This window comes from Physeter macrocephalus, chromosome 18, assembly GCF_002837175.3.
Source record: "Physeter macrocephalus isolate SW-GA chromosome 18, ASM283717v5, whole genome shotgun sequence".
In the NCBI taxonomy this organism is placed as follows: Eukaryota; Metazoa; Chordata; class Mammalia; order Artiodactyla; family Physeteridae; genus Physeter; species Physeter macrocephalus.
In genome coordinates, this window is record NC_041231.1 from 100,014,157 (window position 1) to 100,034,825 (window position 20,669).

General features: G+C 44.2%; 1 protein-coding gene across 1 annotated transcript in view; it reads left to right on the forward strand.

Moving 5' to 3' along the window:
• Nucleotides 1-20,669, forward strand: part of ADTRP (androgen dependent TFPI regulating protein) — an 89,646-nt gene that overhangs the window by 48,447 nt on the left and 20,530 nt on the right. The window contains exon 5 of the mRNA XM_055079945.1: nucleotides 15,186-15,301. Coding sequence (XP_054935920.1) covers nucleotides 15,186-15,301 — 116 coding nt within the window. The remainder of the gene's footprint in view (nucleotides 1-15,185; nucleotides 15,302-20,669) is intronic.

A 20,669-nucleotide genomic window follows, 5' to 3' on the forward strand; every position in this document is an offset into this window, starting at 1 on the left:
CTTATTTATTTTCATTTTGGATGATCTGTCCATTGGTGAAAGTGGGGTGTTAAAAGTCCCCTACTATTATTGTGTTACTGTCGATTTCCCCTTTTATGGCTGTTAGCATTTGTCTTATGTATTGAGGTGCTCCTATGTTGGGTGCATAAATATTTTCAATTGTTATATCTTCTTCTTGGACTGATCCCTTGATCATTATGTAGTGTCCTTCTTTATTTTAAAGTCTGTTTTGTCTGATATGAGTATAGCTATTCCAGCTTTCTTTTGATGCCCATTTGCATGGAATATCTTTTTCCATCCCCTCACTTTTGTTTTAGATGTAAGATTAGGTCGTTTATTTGAGCTTTTTCTTGTTTCTTGAGGTAGGATTGTATTGCTATAAGCTTTCTTTTGATGCCCATTTGCATGGAATATCTTTTTCCATCCCCTCACTTTCAGTCTGTGCATGTCCCTAGGTCTGAAGTGAGTCTCTTGTAGACAGCATATATACAGGTCCTGTTTTTGTATCCACTCAGCAAGTCTGTGTCTTTTGGTTGGAGCATTTAATCCATTTACATTTAAGGTAATTATCAATACGTATGTTCCTACTACCATTTTCTTAATTGTTTTGGGTTTGTTTTTGTAGGTCTTTTCCTTCTCTTGTGTCTCCTGCTTAGAGAAGTGCCTTTAGCATTTGTTGTAACGCTGGTTTGGTGGTGCTGAATTCTCTTAACTTTTGCTTGTCTGTAAAGGTTTTAATTTCTCCGTGGAATCTGAATGAGATCCTTGCTGGGCAGAGTAATCTTGCTTGTAGGTTTTTCCCTTTCATCACTTTAAATATGTCCTGCCACTCCCTCCTGGCTTGCAGACTTTTTGCTGAAAGATCAGCTGTTAACCTTATGGGCATTCCCTTGCATGTTATTTGTTGCTTTTCCCTTACTGCTCTTAATATTTTTTCTTTGTATTTAATTTTTGATAGTTTGATTAATATGTCTTCGTGTGTTTCTCCTTGGATTTATCGTGTATGGGACTCTCTGTGCTTCCTGGACTTGACTGACTATTTCCCTTCCTGTGTTAGGGAAGTTTTTCAACTATTATCTCTTCAAATATTTTCTCAGACCCTTTCTTTTTGTCTTCTTCTTCTGCGACCCCTATTATTTGAATGTTGGTGCATTTAGTGTTGTCCCAGAGGTCTCTGAGACTGTCCTCAATTCTTTTCATTCTTTTTTCTTTATTCTGCTCTGTGGCAGTTATTTCCACTCTTTTATCTTCCAGGTCACTTATCTGTTCTTCTGCCTCAGTTATTCTGCTATTGATTCCTTCTAGAGAATTTTTAATTTCATTTATTGTGTGGTTTGTCACTGTTTGTTTGCTCTTTAATTCTTCTAGGTCCTTGTTAAACGTTTCTTGCATTTTCTTCTTTCTATTTCCAAGATTTTGGTTATCTTCTCAAAAAACCAGATTTTAGTTTTATTGATCTTTGCTATTATTTCCTTCATTTCTTTTGCATTTATTTCTGATCTGATCTTTATGATTTCTTTCCTCTGCTAACTTTGGGGGTTTTTTTGTTCTTCTTTCTCTAATTGTTTTAGATGTAAGATTAGGTCGTTTATTTGAGCTTTTTCTTGTTTCTTGAGGTAGGATTGTATTGCTATAAACTTCCCTCTTACAACTGCTTTTGCTGCATCCCATAGATTTGGGGTCATCATGTTTTCATTGTCATTTATTCCTAGGTATTTTTTGATTTCCTCTTTGATTTCTTCAGTGATCTCTTGGTTACTTAGTAGCATATTGTTTAGCCTCCATGTGTTTGTATTTTTTAAAGTTTTTTTTTCATGTAATTGACAACTAGTATCATAGCGTTGTGGTTGGAAAAGATACTTGATATGATTTCTACTTTCTTAAATTTACTGAGGCTTGATTTGTGACCCAAGATATGCTCTATCCTGGAGGATGTTCCATGAGCACTTGAGAATAAAGTGTATTCTGTTGTTTTTGGATGGAATGTCCTATAAATATCAATTGAGTCCATCTGGTCTAATGTGTCATTTAAAGCTTGTTCCTTATTTATTTTCATTTTGGATGATCTGTCCATTGGTGAAAGTGGGGTGTTAAAAGTCCCCTACTATTATTGTGTTACTGTCGATTTCCCCTTTTATGGCTGTTAGCATTTGTCTTATGTATTGAGGTGCTCCTATGTTGGGTGCATAAATATTTTCAATTGTTATATCTTCTTCTTGGACTGATCCCTTGATCATTATGTAGTGTCCTTCTTTATTTTAAAGTCTGTTTTGTCTGATATGAGTATAGCTATTCCAGCTTTCTTTTGATGCCCATTTGCATGGAATATCTTTTTCCATCCCCTCACTTTCAGTCTGTGCATGTCCCTAGGTCTGAAGTGAGTCTCTTGTAGACAGCATATATACAGGTCCTGTTTTTGTATCCACTCAGCAAGTCTGTGTCTTTTGGTTGGAGCATTTAATCCATTTACATTTAAGGTAATTATCAATACGTATGTTCCTACTACCATTTTCTTAATTGTTTTGGGTTTGTTTTTGTAGGTCTTTTCCTTCTCTTGTGTCTCCTGCTTAGAGAAGTGCCTTTAGCATTTGTTGTAACGCTGGTTTGGTGGTGCTGAATTCTCTTAACTTTTGCTTGTCTGTAAAGGTTTTAATTTCTCCGTGGAATCTGAATGAGATCCTTGCTGGGCAGAGTAATCTTGCTTGTAGGTTTTTCCCTTTCATCACTTTAAATATGTCCTGCCACTCCCTCCTGGCTTGCAGACTTTTTGCTGAAAGATCAGCTGTTAACCTTATGGGCATTCCCTTGCATGTTATTTGTTGCTTTTCCCTTACTGCTCTTAATATTTTTTCTTTGTATTTAATTTTTGATAGTTTGATTAATATGCTGGTCTAATGTGTCATTTAAAGCTTGTTCCTTATTTATTTTCATTTTGGATGATCTGTCCATTGGTGAAAGTGGGGTGTTAAAAGTCCCCTACTATTATTGTGTTACTGTCGATTTCTCCTTGGATTTATCGTGTATGGGACTCTCTGTGCTTCCTGGACTTGACTGACTATTTCCCTTCCTGTGTTAGGGAAGTTTTTCAACTATTATCTCTTCAAATATTTTCTCAGACCCTTTCTTTTTGTCTTCTTCTTCTGCGACCCCTATTATTTGAATGTTGGTGCATTAGTTATTCTGCTATTGATTCCTTCTAGAGAATTTTTTATTTCATTTATTGTGTGGTTTGTCACTGTTTGTTTGCTCTTTAATTCTTCTAGGTCCTTGTTAAACGTTTCTTGCATTTTCTTCTTTCTATTTCCAAGATTTTGGATCATCTTTACTATCATTACTCTGAATTTTTTTTCAGGTAGACTGCCTATTTCCTCTTAATTTGTTTGGTCTGGTGGGTTTTTACCTTGCTCCTTCATCTGCTGTGCATTTCTCTGTCTTCTCATTTTGCTTAACTTACTGCGTTAGGGGTCTCCTTTTCGCAGGCTGCAGGTTTGTAGTTTCCATTGTTTTTGGTGTCTGCCTTTACTGTGTCTGGGGTCTCCTTTTCACAGGCTGCAGGTTTGTAGTTCCTGTTGTTTTTAGTGTTTGCCTCCGGTGGGTTAGGTTGGTTCAGTGGCTTGTGTAGGCTTCCTGGTGGAGGGGACTTGTGTCTGTGTTCTGGTAGGTGGGGCTGGATCTTGTCCTGGTGGGCCTGGACCGCGTCCAGTGGTGTGTTTTGGGGTGTCTGTGAACTTAGTATGACTTTAGGTAGCCTCTCTGCTAATGGGTGGGGTTGTGTTCCTGTCTTGCTAGTTGTTTGGCATGGGCTCTCCAGCACTGGAGCTTGCTGGCCATTGGGTGGAGCTGAGTCTTAGCACTGAGACGGAGATCTCTGGGAGAGCTCTCACCAATTGATATTACATGGGGACAGAAGGTCTCTGGCGGTCCAATGTCCTGGACTTGGCTCTCCCACCTCGGAGGCTCACGCCTGACAGCTGGCCAGAGCACCAAGACCCTGCCAGTCACAAGGCTTGGAAGGAAAAAAAAGGAAAAAAAAAAAAAGAATACGAACAGATAGAACCCCGAGCCAGATGATAAAAGCAAAACTAAACGGAAAAAAAAATCACACAAAGAAACATACATACACACACTCATAAAAAGAAAACAAACAATCAAACAACAACAAAAAAACCCCAAACAGTCAGAACCCTAAGACAAATGGTAAAAGCAAACCTTTCTACCTTGTTAGACTGGTAGAAAGTGCAACCTGTGCAATCAGGGACACAGGATTTCCAAGCTGCTATAATTCTAAGAGTCATTCTAATCTCTGCTTTTCTCCAGTCCTTCTGAAAATTATGAACCAGGAAGTAATGTAGATCCGTGGATTTCAGTAGTAAAAAGCAGTCAAGAATGTGTGGCTTCATGGAATTTATACTGGTCTTCCTAAAGCCGGGCCACCTGCAGCAGCAACTTCTTGTAGCCCCTCCTCCATAAAGCCAGAACCTAATGTTTTAAGAGTTCAGTAGTAATCAGGAGTCTTATGTTGAGGGCAGAATTGGAAAACAAACAAACAAACAAAACCCTCATAAAACCAGGGGAGATTTCAGCATTTCACTTCCCTTAATCAGAACAGATTCTACCAGTGAAAATTCAGATCTGAAAGCTATAAAAACCAAACTAAAACAAAACAAAAACCTTTGTGCTTTTCCCCCCTGAGTTTGGAAACCAAAAAATGCACGATCATTTCAGAGGGGTATTCTGGAGAGCTCTCGTAGTACAAACTGCTTGGGAGTAAAAGCTTGTGTGTTTTTTGACATCTCTCTCCAAACACATCTAGGAACTCATAAAAGCCACATTTTTACTATTTTCTGGTGAGACAGAATTTTGTGACCTTTTGAGAAATTCTGTTTTATTTTTCCTAAGAGGACCACGATAAGGAAGTAAGCCAAATTTCTTGGCAATGGGAGAATTTCAATGCCACAGGCTTGCATTCCCAGGAGTGTAGAGGGCTCTGAGCAAGTGGACTTGTAATCAACTTGTGCCACATGTAGGTTCCCAAATTTTACACTTTAAAACTTGTCTAAATGTCCACCCACTCTTGGGGTTTGCAGAACGGAAGGCAATGGCAGCCCTGGAGACATCTCTGTATTAACCTCCTCCCAGAGCCCAGGGGCTCCAAGGTCCAGGTCTAAAACTACTATGAACAGGAGGTTGAAACCCAAAGATGCAGAAGACTGGACAAGGAACATGGGCGTCAGCCTAGAAGGAAGGAGGAGCAATCGGGGACACAAGGAGCAAAAGCTCCTCTCTGCTCACCACACATTCTCGTCCCTAAAACCAGGGGTGCCTTAATACCTTTCCTTGATCTTTGACACAAATTTACCACATCTTTTTCTCGAAACAGTCCCTTCCTTTACCTCCAGACTCTCTGACACTCCTTGTCAACTACCTTTGCAAGATGTTCTTTTTTTGTCCATCACTTAAATCAGGGATTTTCAGCTGGGGTTGCTTTTGCTCTCCAGGGAACGCATGGCAACATCTGGAGACAGTTTTGATGGTCACAGCTGTGGGTGGGTAGGTGCTCCCGGCTTCTAGTGAGGAGAAGCCAAGGATGATGCCACACATCCTACAAGGCAGAGGCAGCCCTCCACAACAAAGAATTACCTATTCTTCAACATCAATCGTTCAGAGACTGAGAAACCCTGCCTTTCACAGGGTTTTTCTTCTAGATCCTTTATTATTCTTCTCACTCACACACTCCCTTTGGGTCATCTCATCTACTCTACCACTAAAAAAAGTTCTACACGCTGCTCCCATATCTCTCTCTCCAGCTAGATTTCTCTTCTGAGCACCACACTTGTGTATCTACTATCTTACAGGACTTCTTCTTTGATATTCTACAGATGCCCCTTTTGTTTTCATTTTGTTTTGCTTTTTGCTTCTCAGCAAGAAAAATAATTGTTCATAATTGAAAAAGTAGTCTGTGATTATAGCTACCTGCTTTTAATAAAAGAGAATTAAAATTGACTTTTATTTTGAAAGAACAAAACACAGCTTAGTGACTGCCTATGAGATATTAAGACACAGTTTGGGATGCCACAAAAGCTCATGAGGAGAAACCCTTGAGTCTCTTAGGTGTGAAGGATTTTTACGAAGTGCGTGAAGGATTTTTACGAAGTGCGTGAAGGAGAAGCAGGTCTTTGCAGTAAATGAGAACTTGTTCTCTTTGGTTGTGGACTTCAAGGGCTCAACCCAGTGCTGCCTACTGCTGTCTAACACTTTCAGAGCCTCCACTACATAATGCTTTAGAACTAGCCCAGGTGTAGTGTGAAATCTGTAGGGTTACAGTAAATGTAAGTTGAAATTCATTAATATTTTTTTGAGTTCCAAGACCATATCTTATGGACCTTTTAATTGCCTGGAGTGCTGAAACATAACTGCTTTTCATGAGATATTTGATGGATAGCAAATGAGGGCATTTCCCAAGCAAACTTTTCTTTTACCTCTAGGTGCCACTCCCATCCATCTCCTCCCTCTACTGGGAAGACCGCCCCCCCCCACCCCGCCACCGAAACCCCACAGTGAGCTCATGTGCCCCTCATGCAGACAAACCCTAAATCAACCAAGTACACACATCTGGGAAGGTCACCAGTGAGCAACTGCCATTCTTGCAGAACAGCTGGTGAGTCCTTCTAGGAATACCCTGATGGGTCAGCAAGGGAAAGCCAGAGGCAGGAAGGAAAAAGTGTGGAAACTGGTCCATCATGGGATCCGTCACATGGAGTATCTGGAACTCTGCCCTGGTGCTTGTGCTTACAGGGTACTTTCCTGATTCACTGTTTTATCTCCCAGGGAAACCAGCTGCCTAAATATTGAGTCCTTTATTGACATGGAGATGAGATAGCTGAGAGGAATGGAAGGTGCCCTGAGAGATGGTGGCTCTAAAGCAAGAGCAGATTCCTATGCTTCTGAAACTTTCTCTTTCTTGAAAAGAACAGTCTCCTTTCTCCAACTCGGAGCAGCCTTCTAGAGAGCTGCCCATCTGTCTATGTCTTGAAAACAAGTCTCCATGTGTGCTCTGTGGAGCCAGGCACAGAAGCATGGAGGAAGCGTGGATTACAGATTGATATAGAGGAGGGGGTACAAAGAAGATACCGAAGAAAACCTGGGGAGTTTGTTTACACCGGGCCCAATCTCAGAATGGAGGGCCACAGGCCAGTGGGTCCCAAAGAACAGCCTTTGCTGGATAAAAATTTCCTGACTTCTTCCAGGGCTGCCAACTCCTGCAGGGCTGCAGGGATGGTGACACCCCTTTCTTGAGTCTGTAGTTTAGCTGCTGTAATGTTGGCACCCAGAGATTGTTCCCAGGAGTCACATTTTCTCACAGGTTTCCCCGTGACCCACAACACCCATTTTCCGGACTTGGGGTGCCACCTATAGCCATGACAAAGGGTACAGGTGACTAGCCTGAAGTGGGATTGACTCTGTGGCCCCGCTAAGCACGGGCACAGCCCGACATGTGGCTGCCAAGCCAGGTGAGTCTGGCCTGCAGCTGTCATCTTCTCACTCTGGGACACGGATTATCTTCCCAGGCTACGCAGAGGAACTCTTCTTCCTCTTTTGCCCCACTCCACTGTTTCACTGATTCATTCATTCATGCCACAGACAGTAAGTGGCCAGAGAGGTTAAGCACGGTTCTGAGCACTGGAGATGAAATGGTGACAGCCCTAGCCTCAAGTTGCTTCCATCTCTGGAAGGCTTGGCCGGTACTGGGTGAACACAATAATGTGATGCTGCGATGGGTACGAACACAGGGAGATCCAGCCGTGCCAAGTCAGGGCACCTGCCGGGGGTCCAGATTCTGCCCTGGAGGCAGGGGTATCTACCTTGAGCCCTATAAGGTGAGGAGAAGGTGGAGGGGGCTGAGAAAGGGGAGACATAAGTGTGTGTAATGTACCAGTGGTGAGAAAGGGAACTGTGGGTGAAGGGCAGCGTCACCAGGGGGTGAGGGCTGGGTGAAGGCCACAGGATGCGGAGCAGGCCATGGAAATAAAGACGGGACAGGTAACCAGATCACCAGGGGCTTTGCAGGCCACATTAAGGGCTTAATTCCATAATACTTGGTAACACATAGGTTTGAATGAAGAAAATCGGTCGAAGAGTCGTTATTAATCAGAGGGTGGAGGGGAGTCCTGAAAAAAGAGGAGATGAAAGCTTTGACCTCAAACTGTTTATAATCTAACTGAGAATAGAAGAAAAAGTACACGAAATTGACAGTGTAAAAGTGAAAACGGAATGTAATTAAGCACAGAAGAGTCTAATGCAAACCAAACGAGCTGCAGGAAGGACAGGGGAGAGCATCTAAGCAAAAGCAGGATGTGACACGGGTGTGACATGCACGTGCCACGGGCCCCAGAGGTTGCAGAAAGCGCTGGGTGCTCAGCTCCTAGAGGCAGGATGGTTTTCTTGGTGAGGCTTCTGATCTGCAGTGAAAAGGTGTCAACATTACCACTGACTCTGAATTCCTGCAAAGCGTTTATATCGCCGTGTCATCAACAGTGTATAATACCTACACTCTAGGCTCTAAACACAGAATCTAACACTGGCTGTTTAATGACTCACAATTAGAGTAAAACCAAGCAAAAACTCTCGTGGGGGGAAATGTTATTTCTGGAGTCCCTCGACGGCTCTGATCATCAGAAGTCTACATAATCATACAATGTTATCTCCTTACTGGCAGAATCCCCTTCAAAATGTGTTTTATTATTTTGCCTTCAAATTTTATCGGATATTATCATTTTATGGAACTTAGATCTCTGAAATGTTTTGCTATGGGGACACTGGTGAGAGCACTGCCTACTATTACTGAGTGTTCCCTAAATGAGATGCAACAGTGAAAATTTCTTTGAGGCCTACTTACTAGTGGAAAAACTTAATTTCCCCTTAAAAAAAAGAAAAAAACAGGAACTGTATACATTCCATCTCTCTCTCTTTTCACTTTGGCTGTCTGGAAAGAAACTGCTGCATTTAAATCTCGACAGCAGCAACCCAGCAAGCCTCTGGTTGGCATGTTTCTGTCTCAGTGTTCTCCTGGGTCCTGATGTTCTTTTACATCTCCTCACGTTAATGTGTGTGCTTTTGGTTGGAAGGCATCGCAAAAGTGTGTGGGTCTGACTGGGAGAGAAGAATTAAAGAAAAGAGTTAGGTGTATGAAAAGAGGGAGGAGTTCTAGGGAAGGAAACAGAATGAAACACAGGAATAATGAGGAGACTGGGTTGAGTGGAAGGGATGGAGCCTGTGGAGATATTGTGGAAAGTGGGAGAGAGATAAGATTAGAGGAGTAGACAGTGGACTGAGGCAACAGGGAGCCACAGGAGGTTTTGGGGGGAGTAGTAACATGAAACTTGTTTGAATAAGGTTGGTCTAATTGGCAATGCTGAGTATGGACCAAAATAGAAGAAAGCTAGGGAGGTGATGCTGGGGAAGATAAAAGAATAGACAGCTATGGGAAGCATCTGAGGAGGAAAGTGAATCAAGTTTGGATCGAGAAGGAAAGAAATGAGTCACTGATTACAGCTGGTGTCTAGGGTGTTATTATTGCTGGAGAGAGTTAAATTGGAGGAAGGGGTTTGGTGCTTTGGACAGGCAGGGACAGAGAGGAGGAGAATGGGAAGAGGCAGATATATTCCTGACTGCAGGCTCTCAAGAGCCCAGATCTTTCTTTTGTCTTACCCTTAACTGAACAGAATCTAAAGCACTTCTTCACCAGGCTGGACACCATCAAAGCCGACTAGCTTCCTAGGAGAATGCTGCTTTGAAATGTTGGCTAAACTACATATTAACCCGAAGGACAATAGTGTAGCAAGTAAAAAAATCACATAGAAAGTTCAGAGATTCAGAAAGTTATCATTTAACCATAAAAGATTCAGAAAGTTATCATTTAACCACCTGTTCATTTCACATACAAGTTCACAAATAATGGCATGCTTTTCTTCCTCAGCCCAAAGGAACATTCGTTTCTCTTTCCAGGTCAGTAAGACTATTCATATTTCTCCCAACATTTTATTATGAACATTTTCAAACATAAAGCACCGTTGAAAGAATTTTACAGTGAACACCTGTATTACCTGCCAGTTAGGTTCTGCTATTAATAGTTTACGGTATTTGCTTTATCACAAATCTATGCATCTCTCCATCCAACAAGTCATCTTATTTGTGGTGCGTATCAGAGTAAGTTGCAAACATTACTACTCTTCTGCAATACATAAAACTATTGGTTTTTAACTTCTGTTCTCTGAATTTTTACCTGACTGGGCTGTGTCAGCCCACCTAGGTAGACTGGAGATCAAAGAGAAGCCTTTGGCTCTTTCTCTGGGTGGTTTATCCTCCCAACCCCTCATCCCCAGGCGCTGACTCTTTAATTACAGTCATGCTCTGTCTGTGCACTTAAGTTCCTAGAAAGTAGAAAAGGAAGTTTTTACAAATCCAATTATCTTCTCAACTCTAGTATTTGAGATGGAAAAGACTCCTGCAGGTAGTGCAGGTGGAAGAGTGAAAAAAAAAGTCCCCTAGATAAGTAAGCAATATAACCTGTGTCTACATATCCAGATTACCATATATTGGATTGACCTGAAGCAAAACTGCACCTTTAGTCACATAGCGGGGGCCATAGAGAATATAGATTGTCTCTGCTTTTGGATACAAAATATTCCCAGAAAGACCATCACCACTGTCCCAAACTGTAAGAGTTAGAGGCAGAAACTGCAGTGGGGGAAGTTGGTGAAGAGTGAGGTGAAGTTTTTTAGCTGGTAAATGGATATTATCAAAACCAGAGATTGCCTTACTAGGATTTACAAAACAACTATTACCGCATGCTTTTACTGTGTGTAGTTTTCAAGCTTAAGGAACACGATCCGCCATTGTAATAACAAGCCTGGGTACAACGGCGTTCTATTAAGGTTTGTTTTGCCTCCATTTTCATGTCTGTTGTTGTATTTATGTTTAAGTTTTAATTGATGTTTTGACCATGTGTTTGCCCCGAGGAGGTTTTGTGAAGGCTTTCATTTTTAAAATTTTAAAAATGATATATTTAATATACAGTAAGCAAAAATATCCTCCTTAATGTACCCAGAAGTAAAATCTTGTCCGTGCACTAAAACTTCATTTTAAAATATCTATCCAGTAGCACCATAAATGAACCAAAGACATTATCTTAGTGACTTGAGAGAAAGAAACTCAGTTTGGGAAGAGCCAGTGTAAGGAATGAATTCTCAGATCCAAGAGTTGCCTGAACAGAGGAAGGAAGGAGAAGACTGAAGCAGATGTGAAGTGGGCAATACTACATAAGCTCCTGATTAGGAACAGCACATGAAGGAGAAAGCCTTTCAATGACCAGCCTGAGAAGGCAAAGGCTGACTTATTTATATTGGTCCACTCAACATAAGAGCTGGTGCAATGAGGAAATGAAACAGAGGAGAGAGGCAGAGAACTTATTTTAAAGTGTTATCGTCTGAGTTTTACAATGTGTAGCCTCTCTGAATTTCTTTCACTGAAGACAATTAAGTGCTCTTGGACCTCCAAGAATCTTAGAGATAAGAGTGTGGCCGTCCTCACCTTCTGGAGTCAGTCTCTGGAGGCTGCACAACAAGGATGGAAGACTGTTGGCTCCATGGGTTATCTGAGTGATCGAGGCTGGCCTCTTTCCCAAGAGTCAGGCAAATGCATCTCATTTTAATTTGAGCCTCAGACACAGGGAAGCTGTTTAGAGCAGCTGCTTATCTACTGGTATGAGGCTAGTAAAAATAAGTGCTCAGTACTTTCCATGTTGCCACTCATATAACCTTATAGGAATTCTCTATGGGCTGGTAAATTGTAGTACTTATCTACAAGGCTGTTTTGCAACCAAGGAATCTACAGGGCAACTATTATACTAACACTTAAATCAATCTTTCATGCTTATAGTTCTGTCTCCGAGATATTCCGATGGAAGTAGGCATCACACAAAGGACAGGAGGAAAGGGGTAATTTAGTAGAAATGGATGAAAAGAGAACAACACTTTTCCTTTTAACCAATGCTTTGGGAATGAGGTATTTAAAGAAAAATCTACCAAAATGATGGCTCAGTTAACAAGGAAAGATAGCTTCCTTCCATCCCCTCTGTTTACACATACTATTGTTTCGGCCCATGATGTTTTGTTTACTTTGGAAGGAAATATTTTACTCCCTCTGAGATAATTAATTTTTGTCAGCTTCACTGTTTATAAGGGAAACTGAAAAACTGTTAACTGAAATACAGAATGAGTCACTGTTTTCAGTAATTTTTGGCAACATTCTAATTTGTGTCAATCCCAGCCTAATTATTAGATTTTTTTGGAAGCAGAAAGCATATTTGATTTTTCTCTTACTAAATTTTTTCTCCTTTTTTGAAAAATATGTGCTGCCTGACAAAGGTTATATAATTTATATCAACGTGAGGTGAAATACTACCAGTAGGTTTGAAATACCGGGAGGTTTACTGTGTCATGCTTGGCTCTTCACAGTAGCTCAATATTCAGAAAGCTCACAGAATACAATCTTCCTCCTTTCCTCATTCATACCCCCCGCCCTGGCCAAAACAATGTGATTCTTTTAGAGACCTCTTAGCTGGTATTAAGCCATAGTATATGGCCCATCACTAATGACATCACTGAAGTAAACGTCCCAGAAGCCATCGGGGAGAATTCATTTGGAAATCCAACTGAATGTCACTTGCAAAGGGCAGAGGCTCCTAGAAGAGGTGACCAGTCATGCATTCCTGAGTTATTTGTTATAAAAGCATTAATCACTGTGAATTCATTTGCTCCTAATGCAAACGCGCTACGCTATTCCACAGGAATTCTGTTCCAAATGATCATTAATGTAGAGAACGGAAGCTGCTGTGAGCAGGGATAATAGTCTGTCGGGTCAATGGCCGGTATGATGGGACTGTTCATGGTTCCTGACGGAAGTCGGACCTTCCTGAGAGCGAAGTTGGGCAGAAAGGCAGGCAGCCGCACTGGGTAGACAGCCCCATCTCCGGCCTCCTGAAGGGGCCTCTGATTAAAGGAGCATCAGTGTCCATCACAGAGTACTGCCAGGGCTCTGAGGTGGCCATCCCTGGGAGCACAGGCACCAGCTGTGGGCTGGAGAGGGACCCATGGGACAGCCACGGGGATGGCCCTGCTACCACACTCCAGCCGCTTGCAGGCCACAGGCAAGGGTGCATCCACACACCTGGTGCTGTGGACGCCCCAGAAGCTTGCCTCACCCCACTCCACGCCGGGCCACCAATGAGAGGAAGGATGACAAGGGAAGGAGAATACTGATCATCACGGCTAATGCTCACTGGACGCTCTCCTGGGCTAAGCACTAAGCCCTTTACATGCACTAATCTCAGTCCTCAGAGCAGTACCTCTATGACACGTGTACTATGTACTGTCGCGTTTTCTAACCGAGGAAGCTGAAGTTCAGACAGATTCAGTAACTAGCCCAGGGTCAGATTCGAAAATACGTGCCCTTAAACACCATGCTCCTTTACTGGAGGGAGAGACAGAGAAACTGTAGATTTGGGTCCCTAAAATTAGACCAAAGAAAGATGCAGGATATGACAGTGGGCCTGGAAGTCTTTCCACTGTGTGGTCAACCAGTCAGTATATTCAGGACCAACCTTGTCGAAAGTCTATAAAAGCTGTGGTTTGTCCGCAATGCTCTTCCTCCAAGCTTTGCTACTAAGATGTGGGTACCCAGGGCCTTCAAGAAGCCTGACTGCTCTGAGCCACTGAACTGCAGGCTCCCTCCACCCAGTACTGCCCTGTATTTAAGACCTGTTCTTCCTCACCCCACCCCTGCTCCATTAAAACTGGTCACATTTCTTGTCATCAGAGGGTCCTGAGCTCCTGACTGGACCCAAGCTAGCACAGGCAGAGCAAGAAGCAGTCACCGCCTCCTGTGGATACCTCTGAGCACAAGACTGGTATGACTGACAGCAAAGGCCAGCCAGAGTCGGTACCCAGGGTTCCAGCAGCACAGCTGGGCATGGGAGCATGGTGCCATGGGCACTGTGCCATTCCTAAGCCCCAGCCCCTACTGTAACTGAGGTGCTGACACGGCTGTCTCGGGGCTCAAGAATGGGACTGGGAGGGAGCTTGCAAGTGGAAGCTACAGATGCAAGAGGCTTCCAAGAGCTGAGGAAACTGGGGAGCAGGGATGAAAGAGGAATGACGTAAATGTGAAAAGTATAAAATACTAACACTATGAGATGTTACCAATAAGCACAGAGTGTGGCAGAGGAACTTAATAAATGTGTTTAAGAAATGAAAGGACAATGCAAAGAGACTCAAGTCACCTTTCCCAGATCAGTTCCCATAACCAAGAGAGGAGAGGGACTCAGTAGCCTTCGCACCCGAAAGCACCACTATTCCTTGATTATGTCATCTGAAAATATCTAGTGTTAAGAGTTTGAAAGATGTGAGGAAACAGATGGTTATAAAGAAGGAGGTGAAGCAGGGAAGGCGGGGGGAGAACACAGAGGTTTCAGAGGGAGACTCTCACACCCCCTACAGCACCCATCACCCGCCGACAGGACAGCTCCACGGTGCCAAGTGCACTGCTAAATGTGTTCTCGGCCTCTCCCCGCACCGAGCTTACCAATACGCACCGTAAGTGTTAGACTACATGGCACAGGATGTAAATGCAGCAGGACTGAGTGAGAGAAATTAGCAAGAGGAAAATACAGAGACAGCATCATGGAAGATTGTACTGGCTGCGAACACCATGGACGATATGAATACAGGGAGAAAAGACACACTCCACACAGTTGAAGCATGAACAGAAGTGTGAAGGGGGAGCAAGCATGCCAAGTGCAAAGAATGAAGGAGACAGCCTTGTTCTATGAAGGAGTGTGTGTGTGTGTGTGTGAGTGAGTGTGTGTGTGAGTGTGTGTGTGTTAGGAAGGGGATGGTAGCATATTATAAAGAGCCTTGGTAGCCAGACAAAGGAGTCTGGATCAATATGGTAGGCAGTAGGGACCTGCTGTAGGTCCTTGGCATCCAAGGAGTACAATCCAAGCCAAGTTTTGGAAAGTTTCCTCCAGTATCTGTGTAAGAGGGTAGACTGGAGGGGAAGAGAGAATTAGGGAGCTGGGGGCAGCCGGGGCACCTTGAATTGATGGTTTGTCGTCTCTTCTCCTGCAGCACACGTCCACATTGCCCTTCTCTCTGGCTGAAGGCATCCTCAGGCCACACTGCTATCCACTGAGGAGGAAAGGACTCGCCTTGCTGGCTGCCGCTAGCCTCGCTTATGTCAGCAGGTAAGAGTTGCAGAGAGAAAATCAACTTAGACTTGTCATTCCAGACTCTGTTCTGTAAGAGAGCCTTTATCTTGGGTTAACAGAATTAATCGTTGTAAAGCTACACACGTTACTTTCCCTAGGAAAACATTAATCTTTGGTTTCATTTGTAATTAAAATGTTTGAATGGCTGAATGATCTAAGGCATCTAAATACATTCCATCTAAAAGGGCGCCTGACAGGTTGAGCAGGCAAGGTCTGGTCCATTCCTGTCGCCTGTATTATTACGGGCTGAGTTGCACCAACATCTGGCACTGGAGCACTGACAGGGCATTTGGGCCATTGCCCAGGGGCCTGCAGAACAGCCTAACTGGAGGCATGAGAGACAATTTAAGTAGCTGGCCTAGATTTCATCAGTCAACCGCCTGGTGACACTAATTCTCAGGAATTCTGCCCAATGTCTGTAATCAAGGGAAAGTGCCTGGCCTTCCACCTGGCAACTGGAAACGCCCCCTTTCTATTCTACAGCCTTCTCACCCACAGCCACGCTCTTGCTCTACTGGGAGGGGCGTGCCAAGCATAGTACCCGCAGACTGGAAGCGAATCATGATGTTCCCACTCTAGCCTAGCCTCACATAAGCTTTTCACATCTGCCAATCCGGATAATCCCCCAATCCCTACGTGAGGGGCAGTGCTCTGTCAGAGACAGAGGCGGGAAAAGAACACATTCCAAAGGACTGGTCTCCAGCAGTGCCTGCTTCAGGTGCTTCTTCAGCCTTGGTCTTAGAGCCAGTAACCTCTGTGCCCAGAACTCAGGTGACGGTTCCTCCCTAGCCTTTCCTTCCCTTTTGCAAGGTATGTTCCTCCCGCCCTTCTGCACCCTTCTTTCCCCGAGTGCCTAAAGTCTTTCATGTTTCACCTGTCTTAAAGAAAGCACTTGTTCAGTAAATCCACCCCAAGACTCAATTGATTTACACTGTTCACTAGCCTGGGGTCTTTGCATTTTAACGAAGGACACTTTTAGAGAATAAGGCATAAATTGGGGACCTACTGGTAGCTGAGGTCTGGAGCACTGTGTTGAGAAGGATTCTGAGGCCCTACCAAAAGAGTTGTGCTACCATTTAGCAAAATCTGCCTATCGCATGTGAATGGAGAGTGGTGGGACATGCGCCATGTATATTCCAAGTCTGGCTTAACCCAAAGGAATAAATCCCTAAAGACAGAATATCTAGGACCTGGGGTCGGGTAAGATATACACAAAGGATATATTTTTTTCTCTTGTATGTGTTGAGGAGAAGCAGGGTGGTAGCTGGGTGATTATGCACATGAATTTCCATACTCTGTTTTTTTTTGGTGGACTTTAATCTGATTTATTCTTTCTTGCCAAATACAACTTTCAGAGTTCCTATATGAAATAGCACTTTTGGTCTATTAATTTTCTTCTACCTAAGCACCTGCAAGTTGATCATCAATCCTCATATCCACCCTTGCTCTTTTCCTCCTCAGAAAGCAAGAAGGTAATAGAGCACCTAAGGTGACTGGTATTTGGGGAAAACTGTGGCGCCCGTAAGGATGAAAAGTAGTGGTCAAGAGGGTTTGGCTCATTGGTGTCTGGGCGTGAGCTCTGACAATGCAGGGAACTGGGGTGTTGGAGAAAGGAGGTGCGGCAAGATGGCCAGGAGTGAACACATCACACGTCCAGTCAGTTATTCCTCGGCGCCAGGCACTGTGCTAAGGTATGAGGACATAGAGATGTGCAAGACACCGTGCTGCCTTTAGGGACTGCCTGGGAGAGAGGAAAGCACAGGAACAGTGGGAAGACAGGGTGGTGAGACTCTAACAGGGATAAGCACAGGCTGCTGGGGGATGTGGAGGACTGGCTTCTTAAAGGAAGTGGTATCTACGCTGAGATGCAAAGAATAAGTAGAAATAAGTCAAAAGACATATGGAAAAGACCTTCAGGCAGAGAGAACAGCATCTGTGAAAGGCTGGAGGAGCGGAGGGCATGGCTGAACTGTAGGACAGGGAGAAGTTAGTGAATTTGGACTTTTAAGATGAGGGCTTTTCTATGCAAAAGTTATAAGCAGAGAAGTGAAATAACATGGTTTATGTAAGAAAGATGATTAGAAAGATGATGTTGGCTGAAGGATGGAAATTAAAGAGGAATCAGACAGGGAGATCAGTTGGTGGCATTTGTGGTAACTCAAGAGAGTTGATGTAGGCCCACAGATGTCAATATCAATCAATCTGCAGATAGAATCAGAGAGGGTGGGTGGTGGAAGGCGACTCAGAGATCATCCAGCTTTGGAGACCTGAAGCCCCAGTGGGCTAAATGACACGTCCAAGGTCATGTGGCTGGGGAAGATGAAAGCTGAGACTTAAATCAAGGACTTCTATTTCCAAATCCAGTTCTCTTTTCAGTGTATTCAGATGGTCAGGTATTTGTTCAGCTCCCTGTTTGTGTAAAACACACTCTGCTAAATGCTGAAGGGGTGAGAACGCAAAAAAGCTTACCATCGTCTCTACAGTCTAAAAGCTTTCACGATGTTGTTCCTTCCAGCTCTGTGCTCTGATTGTACGTTAAAGTGATGTAATGGGGCAAATGAAGGGAAGGGATGGAGACCTATCACTAGCAGGAATGTGACTGGGTAGACCCTGGCGGGGAGCTGAAGTGGTTTGGGATTCGGACTTTCTTATCATTAATGAAGTACAGAATCAGCTTTCTGTCCAGTAGGGCTCATTTTTGCTGGAGTGAAGCAAATACACCTGTACGCAGGCATTTTACGCTGCCCTATTGACTGAAGCTTCCCTCCCTGCCCGTTGCCTAATTAGGCGAGCTCAGACTCCTTGCTGCCAGCTGCCTCCGCCCTTACACAATACTCTGGGGGCACATGCACCTTCATGGCCACGGATGGTCAGTAACAAGTTCCACAAACTGTGGATGTCCATGGAGATATTTTAGGGAAGCGGCTATAGGTCAGCTGTTAGGCGTGCCAGTTTGGACGCTCAAATAGGGAAACAGCATAGCAGGAATGAGGTAAAGAATACGGTCCCGGGCCAGAGAGAGCGTGAGAAACAAACATGAGTCCAAAAAATGGCAATAACCCTGAGCTGGAGAAGCATTTCACTGCTGAAACCATGTTACAATGACCTAAAAATATCCACCAAGACCATGGGGACTGCCTCATACGTGGCACTTGCTTTTTGTTATTTTTCAGATTGCAAAATTGGAGGGCTGGCCCCTAAGCGGGAAAATAAAGCTTTGCAAAGTAGTAATAACTGTAAATCTTTCATTTCCTTTGGAAAGCATTAGTCATCTATATATATGGTAGCTCACTTACTCCCCCCCTTCTCTCTCACCCCAAAACACATCACCTAGCTCTTCCTAAGGAGCAGGAAAATAGAAACGTTCCTACTGCTGGCTCTTACTCATTCTTCTACTGAACAAATATTTCCCCTAACACAGGGCTGGTCCTGCTGGGAAAAGCAAAGTTACATAAGGCCAAGCCCCAGCCCGTAGGGGGTCTGTACCTAATAAGTGGAGATGAGCCATGCATACAAATTATTAGAGCACGAGATGGGAAGTGATAAAATGTCATAGCAAATACGAGGCGCCAAAGGGAACACGAGGGGGAAGCAGTTCCATCCGACTGGGCAGCGTGGGAAGGACTTCATGAAAGGTGTCACTGGATCTGGGCCCTGAAGGACTGGCTGGATCGGAGCAGCAAAAACTGGGAGAAGGTGAACACTGCACAGTCGCAAAGCCAGGAGGGCACACATCACGTGAAGGCGATGGCTCGCCGTTCACTTCAGCTGGACCTACTAGTGAGAGAGACTGACAGGAAATCACCCCGAAACTGCCCCCTCACAGAGTCTTGCAGGCGGCAGGCTGGAGGAGGCTGGACATGGTACAGACAAAGTGAGATGCGTTTGTTGCTGTTGTTTGTTGGCCATGGAGGTAGGAGTGAGAATTCTTAGTAACGTGGCCAGAGCGTTATGCTTTAAAATGACTATCTTGACAATAGTGCTTAAAATGGATTGAAGTGGCAAGACATGGGCAGCAAAACAGAATAAAGCAATATACGAATACAGGTCAGCCGGAATACTCTTAAGTCATCTAGTTCAATCACAGTGGTTTATTCCGCATCCACGGATATTTCACAGTGCCAGTGTCATCCCACGTCTGGATGCGTGGAACACCCTTCTGCAGGTGGTGCAGTCCTCCAAGGCCTCCATCTCTAAAATACTCTAATAATGCAGTGAGTGCTCACACATGCCCATGTAGTACACAGTCCTGAGAATCAATCACTCTCCCACACAGACTGTAAAGCCACGATACCCAGCCTCCTGGATCCAACGCCTCCAGGGGGCTTGCTTTAAGGTCAGCACGCCTCGCCCGCTGCTGTCACCGCCAACAATGCCCAGTACTCTGCCAGTACTCTCCTATGTTGGTGGAAGTAGAACAATGCTACTGGCTATTGCAACAGCCCCAGGTGGCCTGCAGTGCACCACTGCCTTGCTCTTGGTAGACCAGAAATCAGCTGATGCTGGATCTGTCTCTGCTAGTGTGTCAGGTATTGCATGCCAAGTGCAAGTGTCATACAGATATACAGCTGTAACCCAGCCTGGGGAAAGGTATTTTTAAAGTCACCTCTCAATAGCAGTTCCTATGGGGCAAGAGAGATGCTTTCTTTCTTCTATTCTGTGCTCACTCAGGTGAGGCCCCAGAGCAAAGCTGCCTGGACACCCCAAGTGTAATAACCCTCTAAATTCGTGCACCCGTTTACACGCGCACACTTACACATATAGACATCTCACGCCCAGAAGCCATTAGAAACTGCCGGGGGGGGGGCGGGCTACGCCGAGTCAGGACCGGCCACCTTGCTGTACCCGGTGCCAGCAATCCTCTCCTACTCCCACTGGTGCACTGTGTGAATTCACTCCCAGAGCCACTGTTACCCTTTCCTGAAATATGACCTGAGTCTGGGACCATCTAGAGGGCACCACTGTTGTACAACCTAAAATCTTAGTGGGGATCAGAATCCCAGCTCATTTCCCACAGAAGGACTCCCTAGCCCTCCTGTAAATTAATATATGAAAATAAATACGAAGATGCCACACAGCTTCCCCTAGTATCAGCATCTGGGGTCCAGGCCAGCCAGCATGCAAATTGAAGAGGGGTGGAGGGGGAGGGCTCAGAATGGAAATGGAGTGGAAACTTTCCACCCCTCCTGCCCAAATCTCAGCTGCTGCTTCACCCAGACGCCTGCTGTAGACGTTAGAAATCAGCAGAGCCTGAAGAGGGCTACAGCTGTACAATTCGGAGTGAGGGACATACCTGAGACACATTGTTGGTGTAACGGAATAGGTTTTACGGATTAATTGGTGT